Source organism: Fonsecaea monophora, assembly GCF_001642475.1.
Source record: "Fonsecaea monophora strain CBS 269.37 chromosome Unknown Scaff32, whole genome shotgun sequence".
Lineage (NCBI taxonomy): Eukaryota > Fungi > Ascomycota > Eurotiomycetes > Chaetothyriales > Herpotrichiellaceae > Fonsecaea > Fonsecaea monophora.
In genome coordinates this window covers 129291-146924 of record NW_019173963.1, presented here as the reverse complement: position 1 = coordinate 146924, position 17634 = coordinate 129291, and the positions used below count along the sequence as shown (strand labels likewise).

Below are 17634 nucleotides of genomic sequence, written 5' to 3'. Positions count from 1 at the left end.
CCTCTTTCTCCCCCCAGCTTTCTTTGCTGGGTGGTATTCTAGCGGCGGCGCCACCCCCTCCCCTCCCAGAACAGCCCCTGGAACCCTGGCCACTGGCCACTACGAAGAGTCCAAGACCCAATGACCCATTGGCGAACCCCAACTCCATCGATCACGAACCACTCAAACACCATCAAAGTTTTTCCCAATAACGCCACTGACCCAAACCACCCCTGCTCACTCGCCGGCTATCGATTCAACCATTTCACCTTTTCCTGGTGCCTGTCGTCGTCGTCCTCCGAGTGCCCAGAATCCACAGCTTGAAACGGGCGTCTCCATGCGGCCCCAGAACCCTTGATCCTGGCCAACTAGACCGATCATGAGCCATATCTTTCCTCGCATCGCATATGTCGAGGGCTACGCAGCTGAAAATCCATTTCATTTGGTTCCTTTTCCCTCTTGTATGAAACTTGTTCAATCGTTCCTGCATCAAACACTCACTTCCTTCTATCACGTTCGCTTTTGACTCATTGTTTTTTGTTCTGTCTATCGTTCGCTTTCGATTCTACCACCTCCACCTATCGAACGCAGACATCTTGTTTACCTCCCCTGACAATTGGCGCCCATTGAGGTCAATACCTTCCATCCTCAGCCCCCTGTCAAGACCGTAGGGTACACGTTCTTTGGGAAGAGATATAAAGAAAGAGGTTGTGCGGTGCCGTTCCACGGCAAGGGGACAACCACTCGGATACACACATAACCCAACATCATCATGTGGAGGCCATCAGCATTGGCATTGGCATCTCTGGCTCTCCTTCCATCTGTGCTGGGAACAGATATCTTGAAAACAAATGGATTCTCCAATTGTAACAATGGCACATCAACCATCAAGGTCAACAATGTCGACATCTCCTTTGACCGATCAACGAACACAATCGACTTCGACGTCTCGGGCTCCAGTACAAAAGAACAGTTTGTCACGGCCGAACTGATTGTGACTGCATATGGCGTCAAAGTGTATAACAATTCTTTCGACCCCTGTGACAACTCCACCAGAGTTGATCAGTTGTGTCCTGGTAAGTCGAGTGGCTGTTTTCTTGTATATTCGGCACGATTCTAACGACGCTGCAGTGCCGGCAACATCATTTGCGGCCAACGGGTCACAAGTCATTCCGTCAGAGTACACCTCGCTCATCCCTTCCATCGCCTACTCCCTCCCCGATCTCGATGGAACCGCCCAGATGGTCCTCAAGGCCAAAGACGGACAAGAGCTGGCCTGCATTCAATCTGGGGTCTCCAACGGCAAAACCACAGATGTGCCGGCGGTATCGTACGTCGCAGCCGCCATCGCCGCTGGCGCGTTGGCTGTGTCACTAGTCGGCGCGGCTGCCACTGGAGCTCACCCTGGCTCGTCCTCTTCCAGCCCTGGCTTCTCCGAGGTCATGTGGTGGTTTCAAGGAATGGCCATGAACGGGATGCACTCGGTCGACTACCCAGGAGTGTATCGCAGCTTCGCGAAGAATTTCGCCTTCAGCACTGGTCTCGTCTCGTGGGGTGGGCTCCAGAGGTCCATTGACTCTTTTCGAGCACATACGGGAGGCAATTTGACCAACGAAAGCTACGATTTCCTCAGAAACGCCACTCTCGTGTTCCCTGATGGTAGCACAACCTCGACCACGAGCGGTATCGCAAAGCGATCTGTCGCATTGATGGTCCGCCAGATCACGACTTCTCTCGGCAATAGCACCAGCGAAGATTCGGACGACGGTAATTCCAAGGAATCACACCTGGTCCAAGGTATTCAGGGCTACGTCGAGCAGCTTACAATCCCCCAGGCCAATACGTTCATGACGGTCCTCCTGATCTTCGCAATCGTAGTTGCGGCCATTGTGGTTGGTATTCTACTTTTCAAGGTTATTCTCGAGGCGTGGTCTCTTTTCGGCAGATTCCCCAAGTCTCTAAGCACTTTCCGCAAAGAATATTGGCGCATCATGGCTCAAACCATCACCAACTTGATTTTCCTGCTGTACGGCATCTGGACCCTGTATTGCATTTACCAATTCACTCACGGAGACTCGTGGGCTGCCAAGGTTCTCGCGGGCGTCACTCTGGGCACCTTCACGGCCATCTTGGGGTTCTACACCTTCAAGATCTGGAGTGTTGTCCGCAAACTGAAGAAAATCGAGGGTGACGCCAGCGCACTGTTCGAAAACAAGGAGACCTGGAAGAAGTACAAGCTCTTCTACGAAAACTATAAGACAGGATACTGGTGGCTCTTCATCCCTTCCATTGTCTACATGTTTGCCAAAGGGTGTGTCCTGGCTGCGGGCGATGGCCATGGTTTGGTCCAAACCGTCGGGCAATTGATCATTGAATCCTTGATGCTCATTCTGCTTTTGTGGAGTCGGCCGTATCAGCGCAAGTCGGGCAATTGGATCAACATTATCATTCAGATTGTCCGTGTGGCGTCGGTCGTCTGTATCTTGATCTTTGTTCAAGAGCTGGGAATTGCGCAAACTACAAAGACCATCACCGGCGTTGTCTTGATTGTGGTGCAATCCGCTTTGACTGCCATCCTTGCATTTCTCATCATCATCAACAGCATTATCACCTGCTGCAAAGAAAACCCCCACCGAAAGCGCCGCAAGGCAGCCCAGAAAAACCTCTCTCAAGATCTCGAGGGTGATGCCTTTCTTCTCCAGCCAAAGCCTTACTCAGGGTCGCCTCCGCCCCACGCTCGCAACATGTCCGAGTTTGGGCAAAGCTACGAACCGATGCGCGCCCAGGCTTACTCACGGTTTGGACCTCGAGAGGACGAGAGCGAGGAGACGTTGGTCAAGGGTGCTGCCGGCATGGGGGCGACCAGCTACCGCAGCTTGAGTCAAGGGAGGAGTGAACATGGTGGAAGTCCTCCTCCTTTCTCGAGAGAACCGAGGCTGCCTGATCTGGCCTTTGAGCAATATCGTCACAAATAAAAGGCGAGGGTGCTATAGTTGGTCTTTTGAGTATGGCGTCTTGTTGGTATATTGTTGGTGGTATGGAACCTTTTCTGGTCTCTAAAAAGCATAGCGTTGGTCAATTTTTGGACACGACACGAATCGATATTGGCTATGAACTGCCCATGATGATATTAGATAGACATACTATATTAATACTACAACTTGCATATACTGATCAACATGTTTTTGTCCATCGTGGGTGTGAGTCCAAGCTCTTTGCGTTAACTAGACCCAGTCCCATTTGAGTCAGGATGAGCATCGTCAATCAAACCACAGCAAATTAACTTGTAACTCCACAAACGTCAAACCGTAGTGGGAAGGAGCGTTTCTAGGAAAGAATACACCCTTGCCCTTTTCCCTTCTCCGTCGTTTGTCGTGAATAGATCGATAGACCGGAAGGTATTTATCGAGGCAGGTAGGTAGGTATGTAGGTACAAGTCCTACAAAGAAATCGAGGAAGGAGACAAAACGTACAGGATAATGGGCGAGTTGGGGTGGGAAAGATTCTGCGATGCACAGCCATAGCGCTTGCTAAATTTATCAGATATATCGTTATACTTCATATCACATACATCTTCGTCATGTCAACATCATATACATCCTCTTTATACACCCTCAGAGCAGCCCACTGAAAGTTGTGGCCACTGACCAGGTCAACAACAGACATAGAATAATCCACGGCGAGTTGGCGGGGGAAAACCACACAAGGGGTGTAACAGCAGCGGCACTGTTACTGCTACCGCTACTAGAACTTGCACTCTCGCCCTCGCGGAAGCCGTCCTTCTCGCCACCCAGGTACTCGGCGCCGAGGAGGGTCAACCTGCCGTCGTCGTCGAAGAGGCTCACCTCCTCACCGGTCCACTCGTTGGCGTCGTCGCCGCTGCTGCGGAACGCGCCGAACCAGGCGTATCTCGCCACGTAGGCCAGCCCGTCCAGGTACGGGAGGGACTCGTTGAAGAATGACGTCGTGGCGGTCTCGTCCGCCGAGGGGATGGCGAACTCAGTCATCCAGATGGGTTTGGCCGGGTACAGGTCGTGCAGGGTGCCCAGCCACGAAGCCATGCCCGCAAAGTCGCCGTACCAGTGCGCGGCGACGAAGTCGAATGGGCAACCACCTGCGGGCCGGAGCTTGAAGCACGACGTGTTGAATGACCGGAGCCAGTCGAGGCCGTTCCCCGACCCTGTCGTCGCTGGCAGCGAGATCTGGAGGTTGTACGGCGCGGCACGCAGAGGCAGGACCGTGTCGACGTATACTTTGGCGGCGTGCTCGGGGGACGAATCACTCCCCCCTGATGAGGTGTCGCCGTCCGGTTCGTTGAAGGTCAGGACGTGTGAGATCCTATTCATACCACCACCGCCGCCGCCGTTGTTCCTTCCGCCTCCCGCAATGGGGATCCCCGCGCTGCCGTTCAGAATGGATTTGATGGTGTCGACCGACGCCGCGGCGTCCTTGGCTGAGTGCACCATGGGCACGAATTCCGTGTCCCATTGAGTCAGCGACCCCGAGGGTCCAGGCCAAGGGCTGTAGTTGTAGTACCACGTCATCGGTGAGTTGGGTCTGGTGAAGATGTTCGAGTCCGAGGCGGAATTGTCGGTCGCGATGTAGCAGAGGCCGCGTTTGGGGGAGGTCGAGTTGGTCGTTGCTCCATGTAAGAGAGGGACAAGAGATAGGAGAAGAGTTAACATCGTCATCGCTGTTTGATATGGATTTGACGGTTTCATCTCGTCCTTTTCAAAATAGAGAACCTCTCTATATGTATGCCGTATGTGAGTGTGTGGTGGACGAGGCTGAGATGGAAAAGGGGAGTGACGTTCTTTTCCGCAGCACAAACTCCTGCGAACCACCGAGCAAGATATCTCTGCTGATATGCCTGTCTATTAATATTCCTCCGTAGAGCCTGGCTTGTTGCTTTCGTCGTGATTTCCAACGGCAATGATTCCACCTTCGTGGGAAGATGGTGTGTGTGCGTTGTGCCTTAGTCAGGTGTGGTTATGCCGAAATCTTGCTCCAACAAAGGGGTATCGTCTGTGCATATAACTCAACAGCAATGTCAAAAACAACAACGCTCAAATTGGGATAAAGGCACAGGGTTGACGACAACTGCTCAATAGATGACTGGCTAAGTGGCGGACGTATTCAGGGTATATATGTATTCAGCAGATTCGAGAGGCGGAAGGGGAAAGAGAATCAAGACATGGACAATATATGATCGATCCCATCACAGATTAAGGAGGCACATCCATCCCACCTAATCATCACATACCTTGCATACCTAGGCCGATCGCGAACACTATCCTCTGAACGAATTTAGCGGATCCTGTGCCCGCCAGCAATCGACGGATTCGGGGGCAGCATGTGGTGTTGGGTACCTAGCTAAAAGCATGTCCCGCGATCGATTTGGACAGTGGAAGCACACCTTGCTTGCTCGATTGACGGGCTGATTGATTGATTGATTGACTGACTGACTGATTAGATTCAGGGTCCGGCTGCCTCCCTGTATCGCCCAAAGCTTGCGCCACGTTCGTTGTTACGTGGCTCCCTTAGCTACATAGCTAGGCTTGTTCGAGTAGAGCTCCTGAGGTGTCGATCGAATCTGAGAGCTCAAGCGCCAGGACCGGCGACCACCGTCGGTTGGCACAGGTGTAGTCGGTACAAAGGCACAAGATTTCCTTGTTTTGTAGTTAGTGACAACAAGGCATCAAATGGTGGTGACAGGGAAATACAAGATTGACGTCATAGGCTGAGATGATGGAATGTTGGAGGATCAATGGGCGTCGACGACGATCTGCACAGCCACCGAAGCCACAACACTCTACAAGTTACATTGAACATCGGAGTCACTGCCGCTGTACTCTAGACTGATCTTCATGTAGTTTTGCACTCGAGAGTTTTGACCAGTTAATCTAACCACAAGCTCCTATGCCGACAGCGCTGGACAGTGACAACTCAACACATAGCCAGCTTCGACCTATGCCTCCATGTTTTGTTGGCAGACAAACTCCAAGATGCGAGGACACCGTGGACGCGCAGTCTTGCAAGATCCATAAATCGACCCAAAACCCGTCTAAAGACTCCACCACGCTGATCTTCTCTAGAAGCAAAACACCTGGTCTTCCAGTTTACTGACGGGTCGAGCCTTTTGATACCCGAGGCTTTCCGTGGCTTTCTTCAGTGCGCTCACCATGGGCGGAGGACCACAAATCAAGATCTTCATGTCAGGTCCTGGAGCCGGGAGTTTTTCCTTGATCATGTCCGCCGTCACAAAGCCTACACCGCCATTCCATTTCTCAGGGGGATTGTTCAAGACATAGTAGACGGTGAAATCAGGGTCTTCCTTGTCCAAGGCATCAAGCTGTTCTTTCAACAGGATATCTTCGGGGTTGACATTGGCAAAAATCAGATCAACCTTGGTGGTGTCATTCCCTCCGTTGCGAGGCCGACCGCGGTTGATGGCGCGGATGATTTGCAGCATGGGTGTGATTCCAGTTCCACCAGCAATCATGCCAATACGTCTGCACATGTTCGGGGTGTAGACCATGGCTCCTTTGGGACCGCGGACCTTCATGGTATCCCCAACCTTCAAGGTCGTCATATGAGCACTGATGTTGCCCTGAGGGTACGCCTTGATCATGAGCTCAAAGAACCCTTTGTCTTCGTCGGAAGAAATGGGGGTATATGACCGCACCACCTCTTTATCCGCCCCCTTGGGTGTTGCTGCCAACGACATGTGCTGGCCAATGGGGAGACCGAGGATGTCCGTGGGTTGGGGAAGGTCAAATCGGTAGATGGCCACATTATGCGAGGTTTTGGTGATTTTGGTCAACGGGAATTCTTGGAAGACGTCGGGCTTCAGGACCTTTCTTGATGACGCTGTGGTTCAGAAATGTCAGTCGGGAATCTTGTCTGGGAGGGGTGGTAAGCGCAACATGACTTACGAGTCAGGCCCGTGAAGATCTTGTAGCCTCCAATGATGGCAGCGATGGCGACTGCATAAGGGACATAGTCTCTCTTGACGATGGCGACCCCGACGATCAGCAGCACCGAGGGAATATACACCCCATTGATGTTGGCCTGCGAAAAGGCTGCGTTTCTGGGAAGTGAGGTGAGCGTCGGAAGAATTCGACAGAAGATACTGCGAAGCACCTACCCCATGGCTTCAAGATACGCGACAATCCCAATTCTTGCTATGGCCCTTGAGCAGAAACAGGTGAAAAAACACCGCGAACAAAGGGAACTTTTGAACCGTGTCAGGAGAATATTTTGTGGTCGGGGTCAAAAATATAACTATCGGAATTGGGGAAGTTCTGGACTTGTGGACTTGGGAATTGTTTTTCGGGAGGCCGCTGCGGTGAATAGCGAAGGACGTGGGGCAGTTTGGCGTAGCAGACAATGTGGCCTGCGCACGCCTGCGAAGTTGTCCCGGGGCTTCGCTAACTTGCTGCCGCGCCCTGGTGCCTTTTGCCTACATATGGTGACAAAGTGCGGGGTGTTTCCGATAGTAGACAGAATTGATGGATAATATTAATTCCGCATGTCTGACAAGAAACCGGGAAGGCCACGCACGCCACGGTTCCCGCACATGTGTTCCATGCCTTCTCGGCACCCACGCCCTTCTTCCAATGCTCCTCTCCATTTAACATACATCGGATGTGGCCACGATAAAAAGACACCTCTGTCAGACTGGGCTATTTACCCCGTTCGGCTTCGCACTTTACACTTTCCTGAATTGCGGCAGTCCACCTCGCCGAGCAGCGGAAGAATAGCGAACGTCGTCTTCGGGTCTCTTCGTAGCTCCATCTGGGCGCACAAACACCCGATACACTCCATCTTTGGTCAACTGATCCCGGTGAGAGACTACCCTCAACGGAACCCCCCATCGCCCGCCCAGCAAACCTTTGCCCCTTGCAGACGAACAAGCCCAAACGCAAGCAAGTGCCATGGCTTCAGAGCCCGACAATACCCCGTCCCCGTTTCCTCTGACGGCTGTGGATCGGTCTGTCCTGGCCATGACGGATGACCAATTCCATCCACATACATGGGAAGAGTTGAAACAGATCATTGGTGTGTGCTCCACCGCACATGGGTCTATTTGATCGACATCCCTGGAATGTTTCTGACTGATTTCGACAGCTGAGCACAACCTCAGCGTCCTGAAAAGGTGGCCATCCGACTTGAAACGCTACATCAAGTGGTCAAGCCAGACAAAGGCTACGTATGGCACGGTCCCTAACTTTGTCATGAGGGAACGACTGAAATGGACTCCGTTACCTTCGTCGACGCCGGAAACGGGTCCAAGGTTTGCTGTCAACAACCCTATCCCATTTGCAGACCAGGCAGATTATAAGATTCTGCTTAACGACTGGCCGTATGGATTGGCGCCTGGTATTAGGCACATTATTGTGTGGCTCAAGACCCGGTTAGAATCAGAGCCAACTAGAGGCGACATGACCCCGAAATCCAGACAGCAGGTCGAGGATTTCATTCAGTCTACCTTTGTGGACCGAGTCAAAGAACTGCCCGGTGAGCAGGAAAAGGTCATATGGTTCAAGAATTGGACCGAGCTGCAATCCGTGCCGGGAATGGAACATGTCCATGTCTTGTTGAGAGATGTCCCCGACGATATCATTCGAGAGTGGACAGGCGGTGATCAACCTATAAACAATTAGACTCTGCAACGCAAATAGAGGCGCAAGTCCGGTATGATAGATGATAGATAGATGGGAGGACAGAAGCTTGAACCAGTGTTTCACTCCAACTTCTTGAAAACTTTTCTTCACCCTGTCTGATCTCGAATTTCGTTCCATATGGCGTCGAGCACCTGAAAGACTGCAGTGACTGCTTTCACGATCTCGTCATCGATTTCCATGAATCCATAACGTTGCTGAATCTTGTCAGGGTGCCAGCGAACCCGCTCCGTCTTGATGGCGCTCGAGAATGGATCAGTCCCCTCCGAGACCTCATGGGCAGCAGTGCCCTTTCTGATGAACCGTTCAATTTCTTCCCGACCCACGTCTTTACGCCTTCCTGACTCGACAGGCCACGCAATTTTGTTGCGGAGGAAGAGCTGCTCGCCAATGTTTTTGCCCTCGCCCCTCGGCCGATCTTGAGCAAGATCCTGAAGGTCTGCCCACCGGCGCAAGTAGTCCTCCCATAGACTGTGCCACCGTTTGCGCTCCCTCCGTCTCTCGCCTCGGCGGAGACTGGCCTCGATCTGCGTATTGAAGACGTGATCATCATGCCGGGACTGCCTCTCGCTCTCTGTTCTATTCTCCTCGTCATGTATTCTTTGTTTCTCCCGTTCTTTTTCTCGCCTCTTTTCCTCCTTTGCCGCTTCTACCCCCTCCCAACTCCTTTCCCACATTTTTCGCCGGACGAATTGCGCGTATTCCTCGTCAGTCATGCGTTCCAACTCCCCAGTCTCTTCATCCTGATAGGTATCCGCATAGTTGTGGATGGGCTGACCATAGACGCCCTCCCAGAACGCCGCGCCTTCGTCGTCTCCGAGTGCGTCGAACAGCGATTCTCGAAATGCTTGGTCGGGCGACAAATAATTCGACGGGCGTTCTTGTGGAACCGATCCGTGTTTGGCGGGCTCTGACGATCTGTGACGCTTCCTGTGCCTGTGTGAAAAATCGTGATCCTTCCGCCGCTTGTGACCGCGTGAGTTACCGTCGCCGTAATATTCATCCCCCCTTCCGGATTTGAAACGGAATCGTTTCGATCGTTCTCTTTCTCGACTATCTTCTGCCTGTGTCGCTGTATATGGCAGGGAATCTGGTGTCTTAGACATGGTTAAGCAACCTCATTTATCATCGCACAGTATGCATTTCGTGGTGTTTGTGTAGGTGATCACAACCTCATGTGTAAGTTTTATGACGCAGTTGGGAACGTGGAGAGATGAAGGATGAATGACGCAAGAAATTTAATCCGAGCCGAAATAGATGCCAAGATATCAAATGAGTGACTCAAATTTTGAGGCGGTTCGGTGGCAGTGGAGAAACATAATTGACTCCCCCTCAAGGGAGGATGTGGTGTTCTCGCCTCTGTCGCAACCCAAAATTTTACAGCTACTCGAAAGTCACATCTATCGAAATCAGAGAGACACAGCATATCCGAACACTTTTCAGCTTTCCACAAACTCGTCAAGTTGGCCGATCGAGCACAAAAAGACCAATCTCTGCTACCGTCTACGCTCTAGCGACTCAACAACGACAACAACAACTGTTTCACAGGCTCACTCCAGCGGCAGAACCCACAATGGCGGGACAACTCAGTGGGAAAGTCTCCTCGCTGACGCTGGAGGAAATGGGGAAGAGCAAGAACCCTATGGACTTTTACCGACAACACATCGCCGAGAAGCTGGCTCCCATAGTCAATCGACCGGCAGCGGAAGTTGTTCCCTTGATCCAATGGACCACGACTCTAGACAAGGGAGATTTCACTCTGGCCGTTCCTGCATTGAAAGTCAAGGGTAAACCGCCGCAAGAACAGGCAAAGGAGATTGTCGAGGCCTTTCCCTCGACAGAAGACACCTTCGTCACCGTATCCCAGGCGGGTCCGTTCGTCCAGTTTTTCGCCAAACCCCAACACCTGATCAACATGACAATCCACGAAATCCTGACTCATAAGAGTGCATATGGCTGTAAGGTCAGCAACGGTCTGAAAGACCCGTCAGACCCTTCAAAGGGCCAAAAGAAGCTCATCGTGGAGTTCTCGTCCCCGAACATCGCCAAGGAATTCCACGCCGGTCACCTTCGGAGTACCATCATAGGTGGGTTTCTGGCAAAGCTTTACCAGCGAATGGGTTGGGATGTCTTGAAAATGAATTACCTAGGAGATTGGGGCAAACAATACGGCCTCCTGGCCAACGGCTTCAAGCGATTCGGTAGCCAGGAGGAATTAGACAAGAACTCGATTGCGCACTTGTTTCATGTCTACGTCGAAATAAACAAGATAAAACTAGCCCAGGACGAGCCCATTAATGAGTTGAAGAAGGAGATCAAGGAGAAAAAAGACAAGGGAGAAGACGTGTCGGCCCTGGAAGCAAAACTTGCACCTCTCGTGGAAGAAAGCGAAGACGAAAAGGCCCGAAAATACTTCAAGAGCATGGAAGAAGGGGACCCCGAGGCTTTGGCACTATGGCAGAAGTTCCGGGACATGAGCATCAAGAAGTACCAGAGCACGTACGCCCGGTTGAACATTGAATTTGATGTGTATTCTGGTGAGTCGCAGGTCAAGGCCGAGACAATCAAGCGGGTCCTGGATAGTCTGCTCGCACAGGGCATCGCAGAGTATTCTGACGGCGCAATCCTGATTGATTTCGCCAAACATGGCGCCAAGAAGCTCAACAAGGCGATAATCGTGCGAAAGGACGGCACAGCCCTGTACCTTACCCGAGACCTGGCCGCGATATTGGAGCGATATGACAAGTACCACTTTGACAAGATGATTTACGTGGTCGCGGACCAGCAGAACGAGCATCTTGCACAACTGTTCAAGACCACCGATATCAGCGGACATAAGGAAGTCGCAGAGAAATGCGAGCATATCTCCTTCGGCATGGTCAAGGGCATGAGTACCCGAAAAGGGACGGTCAAGTTCCTCGATGATATCATTCAAACGGTCAAGGACACTATGCTGGAGGTCATGAAGAAGAACGATGACAAATATGCCCAGCTGGATAACCCAGACGCAGTTGCCGATGTGCTGGCCATTACTGCTATCATGGTGCAGGACTTGTCAGGCAAGGTTCGGAATGGTTATGAATTCAACATCAACCAGATGACGGCGTTCGAGGGCGATACTGGTCCGTACTTGCAGTATGCGCACGCGCGACTTTGCTCGATTGAGCGAAAAGCCAATGCGGACCTCAGTACTTTGGGCTCTGCAGACCTGTCCTTGCTGAAAGAACCCCACGCCGTCAACCTGGCTCGTTCGCTGGCACAATATCCAGATGTGGTGCTCAATACGCTCAAGACTCGAGAACCAGCAACTGTCCTCACTTATCTGTTCAAGATGGCGCATGCGCTCAGCTCAAGCTATGACCACCTGCAAGTGGTTGGCAGCGAACCTGAGCTGCAGAAGGCTCGGTTGGCACTGTACGAGGCTGCCCGACAGGTGCTATGGAATGGCATGACTCTCCTGGGTTTGAGCCCGGTGGAGAGGATGTAAGATGGAGTGACACGCAAGGACAGACGATCAAAAGTTCCGTGAGTGAACGGGTGTTCGGACAGGGGTGGTCCTCGGGCATCTCGGCGGGAGAATCCGGGCTGGCATTGCTGAAGCTGGATCGAAGGATTTCGACCGTCTTCTTCCACCAGCATCAAGTTCGGCTGTTGAGTTCATGCAACAAGACAACTGCAAGCAGGGGTGGCCCGTTGGCCGGGGGAGTTCAGACAAGGGGTCGAGGCTGATAAGGACCTTAGAGCGGCTGCAGCCACTTAGCCTGGCGAGGCCGCATTTCTGGCGTCCGGGGGATTCGCACCGCGATGTACTAGTAGGTAGACTTGTTGATGAGGATGGTGCAATCCTACTCCCTTTTCAAGGCTGAACTGAAGGAGGGGTGCATTCGAACGTAGACAATGTTGGGTTTAGTCAGGGCAAAGTCTGGCTGCCAGCGTCACAGTGCGTTGGGCAGACACACCTATCCTGTCCCCTGCTCACCTCGTCGCCACCATTCTGTAGCTCCACTCCGTCCCTCTCTGGAGGGGTAAAGCCGTTTCTCCTCTTCTGGTATCGGATTGAAGATGAAGGAGGAATCCGACAGCAGCGATTCACTGCTCGCCGCGAGTGATTCAGGCTGATAACAATGGGTACTTCTCGTCATGAAACACGTCCCCGACTTGAGGACAGGTGTTCTCGATTTCTGTGCCCTATTAGGTCGAGTTATGAGAGAGTTCCAGGCAGAAGAGTTCAATGGATGCTCGGATGGAGGGGTAAAAGCAGTGTTTGATAGAGAGGGGGGTCGAGAATGGGCGGCAGCGAGCAGCCTGAGGCACGCGCACAGGAGCATTCAAGCATCAACACCATCATCTAGTGGACAGCATCCACAATGCCCTAGCACGAGTGTCAGCATCGGCATCAGCTGCGAATCTCTTCACGAGCAACGGCTCCCCGCGTTTTCTCCTGGCCACCAACAGGCAGCTGTGCCACAGGCCATTCCAGGGTGTTGTATCACAATGCCATCCCCCTCTGAGAACACCCCCCATGCTCCGGCCTGACACTTGGAAGCTGGTGGCAGGCTCGAAGAAACCCAGGCAGATACGCCATGGATCCGTGGGCTGCATATGCAGTCGTGGGCCTGCTGTTGATTTGATTTGGCTATCCCGAACCTCTTCTGGAGAGGGGGGTGGAGGTTCTCTTTGGCTGAGGGTTCAGGGCTGTGAACTGGAGTTTGGTCGACACCTCCCCGTCGTTGATGTTATCATCGACAAGAGTTCCCTGGCGGGAGCGTGGAGTGTAAGCGAAGCGAGTTTGCTGGAGGCAACAAGGGTGGGATGAACGGAGGACAGGAGTGGCAGAGTGGCAGACAGTGGCAATGACCATCCATCGAGTGGATATCGAGTGTGCGGTTGTAGCCTGCAACTAGCAAGCGACTTGTTCGATTTCTGCTGTTGTGGGAGACGCCCTCGACGTTCGATGTGCTGAATGGCTCTCAGGCTGACCGGGGATGTGGAGGTTGGGCAGCTCATTGGGCTCCATCTTCCATTCACAAGGCAGCAATCCTCACGACAACGCGCATCACGCAACTAAAAGGGCTGCCGCTTACACCGGCTGGTGGTGAAGGGTTTGAGGAAATCCTCAACGCCGGTCGGCGGATGCGCCCAAGGGTCATGACACCCTTTGGCTCTTCGCTCAAGACCAGTCTCTATTCGTCTTGCCGCGCCATTTTTTCTCTTTTCCCTCTCTCGAGAAAGGGACCCTGGCTCTGGCCAAAGTGGCTGTCTGGAAAAAAAAAAGAATCAAAAATTCAAACCAAGCGTGTCCCCCCGAGTCTTGTTCGTCATTCCGCAGCTGGTCACCAGTCATTCCTACACCCATCCACCATCCCACCTTAGTTGCCTGGTTTTTTTTTGGCACACCTCGTCCTCTCCTTCTCCCTCTGGCTCTCCTCTCGGTCTCTCACTTACTCACCCTTCCTACACGTACAGACACGTACACCCTCTTTAACATCCTCCGGCTGCCCCTCGCTCCTCCGCGTTGTCTGCCTAGAGCCACGCGTAGTGGGGTTGACACAAGAATGACTCCCTTGCAGAAGAATATCCCCAGCAGCAAAAAGCGCCATTAACTCCTCCGTCTCCTCCCTCTCTTCATTAGAATCCCGTCGAGCATCAGTGGCAAGCTCTATCGTGCGAAATCTCTGTGAGCTGTGGCTGATCTCTGCAGCCGGCCTTTCCATTGACAGGCGCGCATATTGGCCCGGCAAATCATCATCGCACACGACTACTACCCTCATCCGAGATCGTCGTCGAAGCGACGGAAAACCCTGTGCCCGTTGTCCCCTCCTCTCACGCAGGCAACGGTGTTCTGTGCGACCGGAATCCTGCATTTGCCATCTTCTAAAGTCATTGTTACGACACTCGGAGGTGGAACAGAACCTGAGGCAACCTGTAACCTGCGGCTCAAGGGCGACGTTGAGCGCAAAATACTACAAGGCGATTGAGACGGAAAATACAACTGATCCCGAAATGGACCCACAAGCACACGAACTGGACTGAAATTATTTGCCATCACCAAAAATCAACAGTTGGAAGCGATTAGGTCGGAGGGCCATTCATCTACAAGTACAAGTCTTTCCGTGGGGGCAGACAATAATAACACGACTGCTATTTCAGCAAACAAAGCCCCCCGGGACGCCACGAGCCGCGGCCACTGGATCAACCCCTCGGAGAGGACATCAGCGCATCTTTTCGGTGAATTTGCCAGCCTGTGGCCGCCCCCGCGACACCGAGCAGCCTTACGGGCCGGGCCCCCTGCAAAATAAGTACCTTGCCGTGGGTTTTTAGCGCATCATCTGTTGGTCGGGGCCCCTGTCACTCCACTTCCCAAGCCGACACGACCACCACCCACCCCCCGAATCGAGTTTCCACTTTCCACCGCCTCTATCACAAAAACCTCACTGCTCGTTCACGTCCACGCATACACCGGTACGCTCAACAGTAACCAACAACATTCGTTAGCTTGCTCAGGGGCATATCGCCGTCGCTTCCATGCATGAATCTGACCGTCATCGTCCCCGAGCAGCCACTTGCGAAGACTGGGACGAGGTCACCCAGTCAGCTCTTCCAGGCTCTCAAACCAGTGCCAATGTCTCCGCCAGACGCTCTCAGCAAGATATTGGTCTCCGCCAGCGAGAGAAGAATGAATATAGTGCCGATGGTGGCGACTCGGGCTATGTTAGCCGGGCTGGCACTGTAGCTGGGGAATCCACCTCGAGTCGACGTAAAATTCCAGATCTGAAGCTCGATACCGCAGGAATCCGTGAAAGAGAGCGCAAGCCTTACCTCGTCTCTCAAAACAGTCACTCTCAACCTACAAGTCGCCGCCAATCGTCCTCCCATCTGAACGAATCTTCATCGGAGACGAGATCGTTTAAAGCCAAGCATGACACGCATGAGCGAGGGCCCAGCGGGAACCACGACTACTATGGCAAGCACATCGACACAAAACAAGACCCCTCGCGGGCCTCCAAAGCCACTGTGCCACCGCCCTCTGCAGTGGGAGTTAAAACATTGGTGGTGAAAGGCACAAAAGATGACCATGCGGTGCCTGTAAAAGCCCGAAGATCCTCATCGAACCAGCAATCGAGACCGATAAGCATGTTTGCCAATGCTCCTATCCCACTACAGTACGTCAATCATGCAATGTATGGGCCTCCAGCCGTTCCGACATCAGGCTATGCAACCCCTGTCACACCAAACGTACCCTACAGTCCAATGCCGTACTCATATGTCGTTCCCGCACCGTTGCCGACACCGTCGTATACTGTTTACCAGCCATTTCCCTCGTACTTCGACCAACCCCCCATCCCTGAGCCACGTTCGGCGAGGCCAAGCAGACATCCCAGCCCGGTCCGACGGTCCAGCGTCTATGGCGAACCTGTTATTCGACAAGGTCACCCCGATTCCGCTATCATGACTCTCGAACGAACACCTCCAAAGGAGATTCGCCCACTGCCCTCATCTCAAAAATCTACCCGCAATCTCGAAGATGATGATCGGGCAATCATGCCACCACCTCCACGACCACCCCAACCCGAAGTTGTCTTGACACGTCGCCCCAGCAACCGAAGGGCGAAAACCTATCATCCGCAGGAGCCACAACTTCGCGAAAGAGTTGTGTATGAGCCAGAGCGGTACGATAGCGACGACGACCATGAATACAGACCATCTCGACCTCCTCCTTCAGCATTTCGTGAGCGCAGAGAATCTTCTTCTCGCCCACCTTCGTCGTACCGCCCTCCTGGACTTCCGGAGGCACGCGATCGGCCATTGCCCAGGAAATCTGTTTCTTATTCAGCTGGAACGACCGTTACAAAAGTTGCAACCTCGGCTCCTCGCCCCGTTCCTCGCCGTATGGCTGTCCCTTTGGAAGACAAGGAAGCCGAGATCGAAGAATACCAGTCGAGGCGGAACAAGACCTCAAATGAACTAACCGCTGAAGCTCTTCGTGACCTGGACCAGCGCAACTCAAGTTCGAGATCTGAAACAGGAAGCAATTTCAGTCGGCAGTCGTCCTCCAAAGATTCCTCTGGTCGGGGAAGGAGTCAGACTAGCGGCACAAAAACTAGTATCACTCTTCCCGGCGGCTTGAACATGACGATTCCTCCTGATTATATCAACAAAGACGGACGACCTCTTAGCATCAGTATCGGAGGGCTCGTCCTGTCAGTGGGTGCCGAAGGCAAAGAGAATGAGCGACCCAAGGAGCAAAAGAGGATCGAACGCGCACCGAGCGTTACGAGTCGAAATTCCAAAAAGAGTGTGTCCAGCAGTGTCGTCTCGGCTCGAGAAAGAGATCGAGAGGTGTCCACGTCCAGGCGGCCTTCTTATCTGGAAGAACGTGGTCCAAGTCTACGATCAAGTCGCCAGCCTAGTCGAGCACCCAGCATGAATCGGCGTAGCCAGGACTATTCTGCTCGCCAAAGTGTCGACTACAGCTACCTCGATCTATGAAATTTTCTACCTCATGTACCATGTCTTTGGGTCAAGCTTTGAGCGGAGTTGGTTCTTCGTCCATATTCCTTTTCACTTCGGGTTGGCCATTCTCACGTGTCTTTTTTCTCCAAGCGTTCGGGTTGTTCAATTTTGATGGCGGGGGGGCTCTTGATCCCCTGAATCTCTTTGTTGTTTTCTTCAAGCATGCTGTGCTTCTTAACAGGCCGGCCATGCCTTGACCGCTGCCGCTGCTTTTCTGCTGGTTGGGGATAATTACCGACCTTTCTTGTGTTGAAAAAAGCAGACCTCAAAAAAAGGCGAACACAAAAGTTGTTTGATACCCTCGGTCACGCTTTGTGTGCGTTTACGACTCAAAAGCGAGAACATGGCAGGATTTCTGTTTCCATCTGCTTGTCCGAAGAGCGATGGGCATCGTGGCACGTGGATGCCACATGAAAAGCAGCGAGCGGCCCTTTTTCTTCGGGATGATGTGTTTACA

At 52.8% G+C, this 17634-nt stretch overlaps 7 protein-coding genes across 7 annotated transcripts; 4 read left to right on the top strand and 3 right to left on the bottom strand.

Moving 5' to 3' along the window:
- Positions 1-751: 751 nt before the first annotated feature.
- Positions 752-2954, top strand: AYO21_05236 (hypothetical protein; the record flags this gene model as incomplete). The annotated part of the gene is made up of 2 exons (XM_022655206.1): positions 752-1055; positions 1111-2954. The coding sequence occupies 2 exons, from the start codon at positions 752-754 to the stop codon at positions 2952-2954; spliced, it is 2148 nt and encodes a 715-aa protein (XP_022512487.1).
- Positions 2955-3593: 639 nt separating this feature from the next.
- On the bottom strand, positions 3594-4670 carry AYO21_05235 (hypothetical protein; the record flags this gene model as incomplete). Its single annotated transcript, XM_022655205.1, has 1 exon — positions 3594-4670. The coding sequence occupies one exon, from the start codon at positions 4668-4670 to the stop codon at positions 3594-3596; it is 1077 nt and encodes a 358-aa protein (XP_022512486.1).
- A 1400-nt stretch (positions 4671-6070) lies between these two features.
- AYO21_05234 (NADH-cytochrome b5 reductase 1) lies at positions 6071-7131 on the bottom strand (the record flags this gene model as incomplete). Its single annotated transcript, XM_022655204.1, has 3 exons — positions 6071-6849; positions 6915-7069; positions 7127-7131. The coding sequence occupies 3 exons, from the start codon at positions 7129-7131 to the stop codon at positions 6071-6073; spliced, it is 939 nt and encodes a 312-aa protein (XP_022512485.1).
- Positions 7132-7916: 785 nt separating this feature from the next.
- Positions 7917-8645, top strand: AYO21_05233 (hypothetical protein; the record flags this gene model as incomplete). The annotated part of the gene is made up of 2 exons (XM_022655203.1): positions 7917-8040; positions 8110-8645. 2 exons carry the CDS (start codon positions 7917-7919, stop codon positions 8643-8645), a joined length of 660 nt encoding a protein of 219 aa, XP_022512484.1.
- A 107-nt stretch (positions 8646-8752) lies between these two features.
- On the bottom strand, positions 8753-9769 carry AYO21_05232 (hypothetical protein; the record flags this gene model as incomplete). The annotated part of the gene is made up of 1 exon (XM_022655202.1): positions 8753-9769. The coding sequence occupies one exon, from the start codon at positions 9767-9769 to the stop codon at positions 8753-8755; it is 1017 nt and encodes a 338-aa protein (XP_022512483.1).
- A 467-nt stretch (positions 9770-10236) lies between these two features.
- Positions 10237-12150, top strand: AYO21_05231 (hypothetical protein; the record flags this gene model as incomplete). Its single annotated transcript, XM_022655201.1, has 1 exon — positions 10237-12150. The coding sequence occupies one exon, from the start codon at positions 10237-10239 to the stop codon at positions 12148-12150; it is 1914 nt and encodes a 637-aa protein (XP_022512482.1).
- Positions 12151-15188: 3038 nt separating this feature from the next.
- On the top strand, positions 15189-17153 carry AYO21_05230 (hypothetical protein; the record flags this gene model as incomplete). The annotated part of the gene is made up of 1 exon (XM_022655200.1): positions 15189-17153. One exon carries the CDS (start codon positions 15189-15191, stop codon positions 17151-17153), a length of 1965 nt encoding a protein of 654 aa, XP_022512481.1.
- Between the last annotated feature and the right edge of the window lie 481 nt (positions 17154-17634).